Source organism: Trichoderma camerunense, assembly GCF_050948025.1.
Source record: "Trichoderma camerunense strain CBS 138272 chromosome Unknown V8C40scaffold_28, whole genome shotgun sequence".
NCBI classification, from domain to species: Eukaryota; Fungi; Ascomycota; class Sordariomycetes; order Hypocreales; family Hypocreaceae; genus Trichoderma; species Trichoderma camerunense.
This window is the reverse complement of record NW_028145342.1, coordinates 51,506-63,153: the sequence shown is the minus strand read 5'-3', so window position 1 is coordinate 63,153 and position 11,648 is coordinate 51,506. Positions and strand designations below refer to the sequence as shown.

Here is an 11,648-nt window from a genome sequence, read left to right as displayed (position 1 = left end):
TGATTTCGGATACAGCTGAGAGTAACGATGATAGATCAGACGCCTACTTTTCTCGATATTTTCCGTCTTACACATGGCGGAGTGGCCTTCTGTGCCTGAACTCAACATTGGCCCTTGACTGCTATTCGTTGACTCGGAAAATCCTAATACTAACGCCAGCCCGATTAACACCGAAGTTTAAATACCATAGTCGGGAAGGCCTGGGCAGCCTGTATACCATCTCACTTCTCTGCCTTGCATCTGAATCCTTCTCGGTGTGGCTAGGGCAGAATCGATGCAGCAGGCGAAGGGAGCCGTCAGCCGGAGTGTTTCGGAGCTTTTCGGCCAATGCGGTAAGCTGGCGTTAAAAACAGCATCTTTATTGAGAACAGCATGAAGAAAGCCCCAGTACACATTCAATCTTTTCGTTATATGTTCAGTAGGATTTCTGGGGGCTTGCTAGCGTTTGGTAATACTGATTAGACAGACGCAGGGTGTCGCTGAACCCATCCATTCCCAGCAGGATGCTTCGGACTTAGTTTATATACCGATTTTTAATGAATACTCGACGGAAGAAACAATTATAGAATCTTCAACAGTTTCGACGGTGTGTTTGGTTACTCAGCTTGACCATTTACAAGCAAAATGACGGCCACATCTACGACGCAGACGGCCTTGGTCGGTGGTCCCAAAGGCGACATCATCCTTTCCAACTCGGCTCCGCTGCCACAGGGACCGCTCCAAGACCATGAGCTGGCCGTGGCCGTCAAGGCCATCTCAATCAACCCCGTCGACACAAAAATGACGGGTCCCTACCACACCGAGGGTGCCATTCTGGGATGCGATTTTGCCGGGCTGGTAACGGCTGTGGGGCCGATTGCCGCGGAATGGGGCTTCCGGGAGGGAGACCGGGTCGCCGGCACTGTCATCGGGCTCAACTCGTTGCGGCCTAGCGTCGGAGCCTTTGCAGAGAACACGGTGTGCTCCGCGTGGGGAGCCCTCAAGATCCCGGAGGATTGGACCTTTGCGCAAGCGGCCGGCGGTATGGGCGGACTCGCGTGGATTACGACGTCGTGGGCGCTGTTCCACGCCATGGGCTTGCCGGCCGGGCCTCAGCTCGAGCCGCTCAGCAGCCGCCTCCCACCGCCTCAGCTAGAGCCCAAGATCAACATTGTGACAGCTCACAGCTCTGGTGACGGCTCGAAGCCGGTGACGACGGTGCTGGTCAGCGGTGGGGCCAGTTATACAGGCACGGCGGCCATCCAATTGCTCAAGCTGGCCGGATTCACCGTCATCGCGACGTGCTCTGCGCGCAGCTTCGACTTGGTGCGCTCGTTCGGGGCTGATGCCACCTTCGACTACGCCTCGCCCACAGCCGCCGAGGAGATTCGCGCCTACACAGGCAACTTGCTGCGCCTGGCCATCGACTGCGTCACCACCCCCGAGTCGTCGCGCCTCTGCTATGCCGCCATGAGCCGTCTTGGTGGCCGCTATGTGGCGCTCGATCCTTACAGCGACGCCGTGGCAGCGACACGCGCCGTTGTTCGTCCCAGCTGGGTTTTTGGCCTCGAGCCCCTAGGTGACGAGATCGCCTGGCCAGAGCCGCATACCAGGAAGCCAAACCGCATCGCCCAGGACTTTCTCGAGGTTTGGAGTCGCACAATGCAGGGCCTCGTGGATCGTAAGCTCATCCGCTTCCATCCACAGCTGGTGCGCGATGACGGATTGGCTGGTGCATTGGAGGGTTTGGATGATATTTGGACTGGGAGAGTCTCGGGCAAGAAGCTGCTCTACAATTTGTGAGAAGATTGAGATGAAGATTGAGAGTATGTAAGGAGGAGAAACGGGCAGGTATGTGGTGGGGTAGAGATAGATTGGTACATGTAAATAGGTACCTATACATGTACAGGGTAGCTTCATGTTGGGAATAGCCGATCTAGTAACATCAATAAATAGATATCATGGCCAATAGCTGCGGTATTGAGCGTCACAAAATGCAATTCCACAGATATATCTCAGTGTAATGCCAAATTCCAAGTTGGTAGCCAAGAGATAACCATCTTGCCTGCGGGGGCTCCATCTAAGGCTCTACGATACTACCAGCTTCTAATCGACACGTAAACCATCGAGAGGTTCCAAACGAATCTCATAGGCCACTAAGGAACATATCGGATTTATGTAGTTTCCTGTCAGCTGCGTAGTGCGTGGTATTGTGCATCTTTGCGAAAGGCTAGTGAGAATCTCTACAACCCAAACAAACCCGTACAAAGCATTCATTTCCTACCCCCTACCTCTCCTTGTCGACGTTGGGCAGTGCAGCAATACATCTGGTAGCGCCGCTGGCAATGAGGCTCGAGTCTATTGCGCAAAGCATGTATCTGACATGCAGCGTGTTGATGGCCCAATTCTGGATTTCATAATTGTCATATAGCCCAGCCAATCCCATTGTCTTGCCATGTCGCTTACAAGCCTTACTGACCAATTCCAGAGCAGAGCGAAAAGCAGGCGTCTGGAAGCCGCCCGGTACACCCAATTCGATAGATAGATCATTGGATCCAACCAGGAGCACGTCGACGCCCTCAACTGCCGCGATCTCGTCGACATTCTCAACGGCATCTTTGGTCTCTATCATCACGATGACTGACGAAGCGGATCTGTTGCTTTCCTCAATGACTCGGTCTTGCGGTATCGGTCTGAGCGAAAATACCGGCAGCTGGCCGGTCATCGATCGGCAACCCGCCGGTGGGTACTTCGAAATGGAAACGGCAGCTTTCGCGTCCTCTACACATGGCGGCATTAGAGCTCCGAAACCATGGTGCGGGGATATCCGGGGATACCTACGAGATGAATGTATATGGGGGAATATAACGCCCATCGCACCGCCGTCAAGGACTCTCTGGACAAAGCCATTGCCACATTGGTGTGGGACTCGGACGAAAGGGGTGATGCCTGCGAGCAGCCCAGCAACAGACAACTGGCTTACATCGTCAATGGACAGCGTGGAGTGCTCTAAATCGATGAAAAGTGAATCGAACCCGGCATTTTTTGCTAGCTGAACGACTTGGGGATTCGTATTAAACTTGATGCCAAAGGCCTAGGGGAAACAGGTTAGAATTGACGGATTCAGAGCTGCTGTGAGAGTTCCTGTGCCTCATTTGGCTGGGCGTTCAGGGCATACCTTGCAAAGCTGCCCGGCAGCAACCTTGGTGGCCAAAGTATTGACACAAAAAGCCATTGTAAGCACCGACAGGACTACTATTTCGACTTACAGACACTCATCAAAGTCAACAGAAGAATAAACCAACTCCGAGTCTTTTCAATGGCCTCTTTTCCAATACTGCCGCTGCTGACTGCCATTTTTCCGTGTTGGCGCCGGGGCCCATGTTAGAAACTGTAATCGCAGTTTATCGGTGATACTCGCAACTTGTCGCTCTCCGATGGTTATCCACCGTTTCCCAGGTTTCGGGCCTCCATTTCTCTATATAAACCGTTTCATTTGTTCTTTTTATGGAGGATATTGTATGCCGTTTAATTTTCCCTCTTGAGAGCAGCTGTTACCTGACCGTAACAACTTTAAGCATTGTGACACTCTCAACTAACGCCATTCCTCACACCTTGTCATCATGCTCCGCTCCGCCAAGACCAGCCTCGTCGTGAAGAGGACTAGCTCGCAATGCCACTCATGTCTTCCAAGTTCGTCAGCTGCCTTAGCCGCGAGTTCAGCTCTCAAGACGACACAGAGAGCATATTTAAATATCACAGCCCAAGGCAAATCTGCAGTAACCGAGTCGCCCACACAGTGAGTTGTAGAAGGTCGAGTAGTACACATCCCTGCATGCTAACAGTGTTCTCACCAAATCCTAGCCAGCCATTTAATGTAAGCTCCGAAGACCAAGTCAGGCCATCTGCCAACACTCGCCCCAATGAAACGGACCAATCGTACGTTGACCAACGCTGCAGCCGCCATCAAATATGGCAAAACTAACGGTGCCGTCATAGACTCATCGGGAAGACCAGGAGTGAGAGCTCCAGCAATAGCATACCAAAGAACATTAATAGGAGTTTGGGTGTAAGCCAAAGCGTTGAGGGTCAGGTCGCCAACACCTTCAGGCGCCTTTCACCACATGTTAGGGCCAGATCTATTAGGGATCGGGACGCATGGCTGGCTCGAGTTAACGCACAGAGAAAGCAGTGGCCCTTTGCGGACTGAGATCAAGGAATAGAGTAAACTTATAATTTTTAAAAAAAAGTTCATAAAACTATTATCATAATTCAATCTCTATATATATAATAACCTATTTGATTTTCATTCTACTTATAGGATATATAACAGAGTAATACTTGTATCTTTGCTTAGGCATTATGCCCGTTACTTTGGTATTACCCCTATAGCACTCGATGTCACATTCTCTTGTTCGTGGCATCCTAGATGGCGTTATGACTTGGTACAGGTAGCAAGTTACCCTACGATATAGGTTCCTGGGTTCATCAGATCATGCATCTGCAATAGCATCCCTTTCCCCGTCCTATGCGATAAGAATTAGAGGAACTGTATACACCTGGGTGATGTTGTGAATGGAGGATTGCTGCAACTAGCGCTGCGTCTAATATGCTCCGGACTACTTAAGTAATTGAAGAAGAGAAGAAAGTGATGGACGCGGTTTGGACAGGCCAATAATGAAAGCAGGCCAGGATCTCTCCCTTTACAATCGGGACCAAAACGGCTAATAGATTGCATGAGAAGAGATAGACAATACGGAGCAATGCTTCCACAATAGCTACGACAGGTAAAGAGATACCCAAGACAGCTTCAATAGCGTCTATTAGTGGGCAATTCGAATCCTGTTTCTTTTCGGCTCTGGTTTTGATGCTGTGATCAGCGTCTAGGCAATACTTTTTCGCTCCAAAAACCATGACAATCCCGATGGAACAGCGGACACGGTCTCTAGGCTGCCAAAATGCTCCATGGACACTACAGTAAGGGCCTAGATCGAACTCCTACACACGAATAGACCCGGATTCACTAATGCTAGCGCAGTGCATAGGACATAGGACCAACGTGGAGGCAGGTTGTTGGAATTTACAGCCATACAGTACCAGGCTCCAAAGGAGTCATGTTCTATTGACAGAGTAGTCTTTTTTAAGAGCTCAATCACGAAGAGTTAAAATTGGAAAGCACAGAGGATGACACCGGACTATTTATCTGAAAGCCTTCTGGAGGAGTGATTTCTTTGAGAAAGTTGCTTCACTTGCACCGCGAAAAGCACGGCTCTACTTCCAACTGAAAAACGGATGCCGTACTTTGTCTCTTTACAAGAGCTGGTATTTCCTCCAACACACGAGTACCAAGCGGCTGCTACTGACATTTGTTGGTATCTATAATGTTACAACTCGATGGATGGACTCTGCAACATATTCAACGTTTCCGGTTGTCACTTGAGATAACTGTCAGCCAAGATAAAACGAAAGAAAGAAGTCTCAATGTGTTGTCACTTACAGCCAGTGAACGAAAGCCGACCAGTAGGAAGAAGGTAGACATGGAACATGTCTTTAAGGGTTGTCACTTGCTCTTGAGATAATCCCGTCATGGAGAACATGCCAATCTTTTCGTAGTTGCGAGTCAGCCTTGTATATATCGATACCTGGTACTTGAAGACCAATGGATACTTACATCAGTCAAGAGATGCCGCCAGTTACCAGCTGTGTCTCTCTTCGTTAACTCGTCGTGCAGCCGTTTTCGCATATCCCTCAATCGACCGCTCATGGTATTCAGGTCTTGCTGCCATTGCTTCCTCAGTTCTGGGTTTTGAACAATGGTAGCGACGACCTTGGCCCCGAAGCCAGGCGTGGAAGTAATCTCGGCGCGTGAGATCTGTTTTAATGTTGCCTCCACTTTGGCTGCGGTCTCGTCGTTGCGTGTCACCACATGCAGAGCACCAATTCGCTCTCCATAGAGACCAAAGTTCTTGGAAAACGATTGGGCCACCGCAAACTCAATGGCGCCGTTCGAGCGGGTGGCAAAGTGACGTAGCACCCAACCGTCATTGTCGATGTCTCCTGTTGCGAAGCCTTGACTGTCAAATGCAGGACAAGTTAGTTATCGAGCTGGCCCTCATGAGATCGCTCGTCTCATTAAATGCGGTGTGACAGACGAACTAAGCTGAATCAAGAATAGGAAACAAGCCCTTTTCCTCGCATACATTTGCGATGGCCTCCCACTGCTCCCTTGAAGGGTCCAAACCGGTTGGGTTGTGCGCACACGCCTGGAGGACTATAACATCCCCTCTTGATGCTTGCTCTTTCATCGTTGAGATCATGCCTTCAATATCTAGCGTGGACGTTTTGTAGTCATAATAGGGGTATAAACGCTGTTCTATGGCGGGATTGGTGTGTCTCCAGATCTTCGGGTGGTTCTCCCAGGTAGGATTGGACAGCCATACGGTTTTGGGTTGAGCGACGTAAGTCAGGAAACGTGCAATCAGGTAGTTGGCACCAGTGCCTGCGATCGTCTGCATCGAGGTAATACTCCGGCTACCCAACGTATCCCCAAAGGTAATCTGCCGCGCAACGGAGACCAGATCTGGGTATCCCATCTGAGGTGAGATATCATGGTTGAGATGCGGGTCTGCCTGGAGGATTTCTCTTGCCTGAGGGAAATCAGTGTCGTGTGGCCTAACCCATCGAACTCACAAGGCGAGGTAAAGAGAAGGATAGTCTGGATTATTGGGTAATTGTAAAGGAGTAGAGGAATTCGCACGCAGGAAATCTTTCCAAGCAATCTTGGTCATGAAGATCTGGACAGTGCTGTGATCAAGGGGGGTTAATTACCTTCTTTACGGAAGGTAGAACCCATGTCTTTGCATTGTCGTCGCGGTAAATACCAGGGCTTAGGTTTACTTTCTTCTTCTCAGTATCGGCTTTAAATGCTTCGATTAGGACAAACGTGTTATCGGGCACAGCTGCTGGAATCTGTTCGAGTAATGCCATAATCGAAGCAGAGAGATTTGCTAAAATCCCACAAGAAGAGTAAACAAGGTGATAGATGACACTGTCAAAATATGGGATAAATTGAATCACTCTAAGCCTAGGTGGATGTAAGATCCTTACTTATGCGGAATACATACAGGCCGCGCTAGGTCGCAGGGTGTGCCCTGACCTAGACATGACCCCCCCCATACCTGAACACTATTTTCATCCGTGGGAGCTCGATATCGGGCAAATAGTGGTAATGGATGTGCATTGCAAGAATGTGAGTAGGTGAGGATTAACTCGGCATTTCCGCATAGCCGGAGTATTTCGGTAGCGGCACAAGTATTACTTATCGCCGTGCATATTCCGACCCTCTGTCATCAACCCTCGCCGAATACCGCCGGCATCACAATGAGAGAATTCATGAATCTTTTTGTTTTTGGAGAATTTGATCCTTGGCCTTCTGAGCGAAGCTGAAGAGACTTAATACTACGGGTCAATCACGCCACGCACGCGCGCGAGAAAGAACAATTAGATCCTGAGCCATTGCTTGTTCGCTTCGTCAACTAGGGCGTTGATTGGCTATTATATGCGAGATTACGATAGCGGTACTCCGTATTTTAGGCATATATATATATAGTGTATACATATATCTGTTTGCGGAAAGCAGATGGTCGGACCAGGAGACTGCATGAGAATGCTCATGTCAAGATAAGCGTCACTAGCCAAATATGGTAACCAACAGAGATAGTCCCGGAGGATAAACGGTTACAATTCTAGACAAATCCTAGAAGACGACGGCCCAAGGGCCGCCTGAGCCGAAAATTAGTCAGTCTTTAACTTGAACTATGTGTTAGTCTAAGAGAAGGATCTATCTCTTCAAAGCTCAGTTCAGTGCAGCTAGGACAAGCGAGTCGAGGAGCCCTCAAAACAACCTCTAGTAAGCACAATCTTATCTGGCAAGCTGGTTAGGAAATTGACAGCAGTAGTAGACTCGTATCAACACAAGGTTGGCACATAGTAGGAGAATGGTTGTGAACAATACACCGCCGGGCTTCTGAGTTGCACCGAACAGAGACCATGAATTTTCTCTGTCAGCCGCTGCAACGGACGTGTTCCATGAATGAACCTCCGACCAAATATTGCCGGAGCCGGTACCGTTGCATGCGAATACCTCTCCACCGAAAAGTCCCGAGCCACGACTATAAAGAGAGAGGGTTGAGAGATATTAATTAAAGAAGCAGTACTCGTCGTCCCCACAAGATCAGATCATTTCCTCTCTGCTGTCCAAGAAGAAGTCAAAAGCAAAGACAACACAAACATCAGCAAAAATGGGATCAAATACAGAGGATGCTCGTGCCCGCGTTCAACGGGCGTACCACGACATCGGCGACCCCGTCTTCTCTGCCGCTGAGTTCACGCTCATCAAGGTCTTCATCGACTACAAGGGTTTCGATGCCATCCCGGATGAGGGTGACATCTCCGTGGCCGACTTGGCCGCCAAAATCGGTGGCACACACGAAGTGATCGACCGTATGACCACCTTCTTCATCTCCGGCAAGGTCCTCGCATCTACTGGCCCTGGCCGTGTCGCTCACACGGAACGGTCTCGTCTTTACAAGTACGACGAGCCTACCGCCTGGCTCTACATTCACATGTTCAACAATGTGTTCCGCTCCTTCGCCCAGATGCCAAACTTCTTCCAGAAGAATGGTTTGGCTTCTCCTCAGAGCGCCAGCGTCACACCTCTTGGACTTAGCCATGGTTTCGAAAACAGGCCCGCTTACGAGATCCTCGTCGAGAACAAAGTCGTCCACAAGGGATTCAATGAAGCGCTGAAGGCGCTCGGAGTCATGTACTCACTCAAGGGCATCTACGATTTCGGCTGGCTGCGAGAGCCTCTTGCTGCTGGGCCGTCGCGAGCGGCTATTGTGGATATCGGTGGGAGCCACGGTCTCGCCCTGCGCGATGCAATCCGCAACAACAACTTTCTCCCCGCCCAGCGCTGCGTTCTCTTCGATCTCCCACAAGTTATGGAGAACACCAAGAAGAACGTCGAGAAGGAACAGGAAGAGGACCTGCAGAAGATCCAGATGATTAGCGGAAGCATGTTCGAGCCGTATCCCGAAAGCGTCAAGGGTGCCCTTATCTACCAGTTCCGCCGGATCCTCAACGATTTCCCCGATGAGGACGTCCTACGGGCCTTCCATAATGTGCGAAAGGCAGTGGCTCCCGATTCACGCATTCTTATTATTGAGGAGATGCTGAACCCAAAGCGTATCCCCATGAATGTCGGGTTGGACATCTGTCTGATGTGCGCTGCCGGCAAGAGGCGAAACGCCGCCATGTTCAGCGAATTAGCTGCGCAAGCTGGTTTCAAGCTCAATGCGGAATTCCAGCAAATTGCGGGAGAATTTGATGACTTTGGTGTACTTGAGTTTGTGCTGGCCTGAGAGGCTCTATGAGTATGCACATGTTGCGTGGTCCTGTACCCAACCCCAAGCTCTTGTATCAACATATAGAGTATAAAGAGCAACAGAGGAAACAGAAGAGCTGGATTAGACCTGCCAAGGTTAGCATTGAGTTAGCTAGAGTTTTTGGCTCTCTTTAGAATAGTTAGGCAAGATGTTCCAAACATAGGTAGCTCCAATTAATGCAGTTCGGGCTCTGATGTTACAATGTCCAAGATGAAACATGAAATCTTTTGTAAAGGTTTGGGGGTATGCAAGTTAGTACACGATAATATCAAATCATTTGATCTCATGATGAAATTGTAATTGTACACATTAGTGAGATATGTACTACCGAATAATGGGCCGCTGCTCCTCCATAAAGACAAAAAGGAGGAAATTGCATGATCACAACAAGCAGAGGAGTCTTCAAGGCCCAGCGTTGAATCAGGTCTCCCTTTGTTCAATTTTTTTTCTCTATCTTACGAATATCTAACATGTAACGAAAACTCCTATTTCTATAACAAATGAACCCATGAATCCACCCACAATCGATTTCCTAGTTATGCACAACGGTTCGATCAATGGTGGCTATCCTCTCTGCACATTCCATCGCCCCGACCGAGATGAGGTTCGAGTCCACGTGAGCCAGTATCAGACGAACTCCCAGAGTGTTAATGACCCAGTCCTGAAAGTCGAGGTCCTTATAGTTACCAGCCAGTCCGAAGACCTTGTTGTAGCGCTTGCATGCCACGCTGACGGCCTTGAGCGCAGCCTTGAACTTGGGTGCATCAATTTGGCCGGGGATACCCATATCACTCGACAGGTCGATGCAGCCGACTATGAGAACGTCGACGCCACCAACCGCCGCAATGGCGTCGACGTTTATAATGCTCTCTTCGGCCTCGATCATGACGCCTACAGCCGACGCCATTGAGTTGACCTCATCGGCCATCATCTGCATGGGCATGGTGCGGAGACCCACGGCAGCCTGCTGGAGCCACAGCGATCGCTTCCCATACGGGGGGAACTTGCACATCTTGACGGCTTCTTTAGCCTCCGCAGCCGAGACTATGTGCGGGAAGACGACCATCATGGCCCCAGAGTCCAGGACCTGCTGAACGTAGCCCATGCCGCACTGGTACGGCACGCGAACAATGGGCGTCATGCCAGCCATCATGGCCGCGCTCGCGAGCATGCTGGCTTCGGTAATGGAGTAGGTCGAGTGCTCCATCTCAACCCACACAACATCGAAGCCGGCGTTTCTAACAAACTGGACGACGAGGGGATTCGTCACCAGTCTGAGGACCATAGCCTGTGGTGACATTTAGCCAGTTCTCTCTATCACCACATCCAAGCCAATCACCGAGATGGCATTGGGATGGTCTCCAACTTGCCTACCTTACATAACTGTCCGGCGCTAGCCTTGGTGTATATAACATTCTCGCAGAGAACCATCTTCAACGGTTTGGTGATTCTGTTATAACTTGGGTGATTGAACTGTATGCGTTGCCTGCTTGATGATGGACCTTTTTATTCGTCTGTTGAAGTGAATATGGTAATGATGTGGTTGGCCCGAAACGGGGAATGTGTAGAAGGAAAGATGTAATTTTGGTCTGGAGATTGGATATTTACATGGAAAATGAGAGACAGTAAATCTTTCGATCACGATCTAGCTGCGGTGTTGCCGTTCCGATATGCCGGAGGATGTATGCCGCTTTGCATGGCACTATGTTGCAATCACGTTACGCTTACCAGCCAACTTTGAGTTGCATTACAGGGGCTTTGACCGGAGAAGTTCGGAGGAGGAGGATTTCGGCTGACGCTCCGATACGGATACATGGCTGTTGACAACAACCCATTTACAGAGTATTGACTAGAAATTCGGAAGTATGGCATCATCAGCTTCTTTCAGGGGCAGCGCTGAGTCGATCCTTTCATCGCCTGGCCAGTGGCCTTTGTCACGTCGGCACTATCAGGATGAAGGGACGGGAGGAGACTACCCGTGTGATGTCGAACGACTCATCTTAATTGCGTAATGCATTTTTACTCGATTTTAAACGCCCGCTGCAGCTTTCATTCTAGAATTCCGAAGAACTTTGGAAAATTGCGAAGATCACGTCGAGGCTCTAATACAATTCACCCGAATACCTTTCAGCCGGCTGATTTACATTGCATAAAGGGACGGCTTGAACAGTTCCCGCGAATGTAGCTTCACCACTAATCCCACTTTTGGAGATCCTGCGCAAG

General features: G+C 49.8%; 6 protein-coding genes across 6 annotated transcripts; 3 read left to right on the top strand and 3 right to left on the bottom strand.

Annotated features, from left to right (window-relative positions):
* The first annotated feature begins 366 nt into the window (after positions 1-366).
* V8C40DRAFT_284020 (chaperonin 10-like protein) lies at positions 367-1,920 on the top strand. The gene has a single exon (XM_083222075.1). It carries the CDS (start codon positions 625-627, stop codon positions 1,780-1,782), a length of 1,158 nt encoding a protein of 385 aa, XP_083067524.1. The 5' UTR covers positions 367-624; the 3' UTR covers positions 1,783-1,920.
* A 316-nt stretch (positions 1,921-2,236) lies between these two features.
* V8C40DRAFT_284016 (HpcH/HpaI aldolase family protein) lies at positions 2,237-3,214 on the bottom strand (the record flags this gene model as incomplete). Its single annotated transcript, XM_083222074.1, has 3 exons — positions 2,237-2,760; positions 2,821-3,073; positions 3,158-3,214. 3 exons carry the CDS (start codon positions 3,212-3,214, stop codon positions 2,267-2,269), a joined length of 804 nt encoding a protein of 267 aa, XP_083067523.1. The 3' UTR covers positions 2,237-2,266.
* A 388-nt stretch (positions 3,215-3,602) lies between these two features.
* V8C40DRAFT_284014 (uncharacterized protein) lies at positions 3,603-4,189 on the top strand (the record flags this gene model as incomplete). The annotated part of the gene is made up of 3 exons (XM_083222073.1): positions 3,603-3,778; positions 3,844-3,918; positions 3,979-4,189. The coding sequence occupies 3 exons, from the start codon at positions 3,603-3,605 to the stop codon at positions 4,187-4,189; spliced, it is 462 nt and encodes a 153-aa protein (XP_083067522.1).
* A 1,032-nt stretch (positions 4,190-5,221) lies between these two features.
* On the bottom strand, positions 5,222-6,966 carry V8C40DRAFT_284012 (aspartate aminotransferase-like protein; the record flags this gene model as incomplete). The annotated part of the gene is made up of 5 exons (XM_083222072.1): positions 5,222-5,414; positions 5,477-5,582; positions 5,651-6,053; positions 6,136-6,626; positions 6,808-6,966. 5 exons carry the CDS (start codon positions 6,964-6,966, stop codon positions 5,356-5,358), a joined length of 1,218 nt encoding a protein of 405 aa, XP_083067521.1. The 3' UTR covers positions 5,222-5,355.
* A 1,313-nt stretch (positions 6,967-8,279) lies between these two features.
* Positions 8,280-9,517, top strand: V8C40DRAFT_284009 (putative O-methyltransferase; the record flags this gene model as incomplete). Its single annotated transcript, XM_083222071.1, has 1 exon — positions 8,280-9,517. One exon carries the CDS (start codon positions 8,280-8,282, stop codon positions 9,399-9,401), a length of 1,122 nt encoding a protein of 373 aa, XP_083067520.1. The 3' UTR covers positions 9,402-9,517.
* A 356-nt stretch (positions 9,518-9,873) lies between these two features.
* V8C40DRAFT_258472 (HpcH/HpaI aldolase family protein) lies at positions 9,874-11,062 on the bottom strand. Its single transcript, XM_083218732.1, has 2 exons — positions 10,800-11,062; positions 9,874-10,713 (listed from the first exon to the last, which is right to left on the bottom strand). Exons 1-2 carry the CDS (start codon positions 10,854-10,856, stop codon positions 9,958-9,960), a joined length of 813 nt encoding a protein of 270 aa, XP_083067519.1. The 5' UTR covers positions 10,857-11,062; the 3' UTR covers positions 9,874-9,957.
* Between the last annotated feature and the right edge of the window lie 586 nt (positions 11,063-11,648).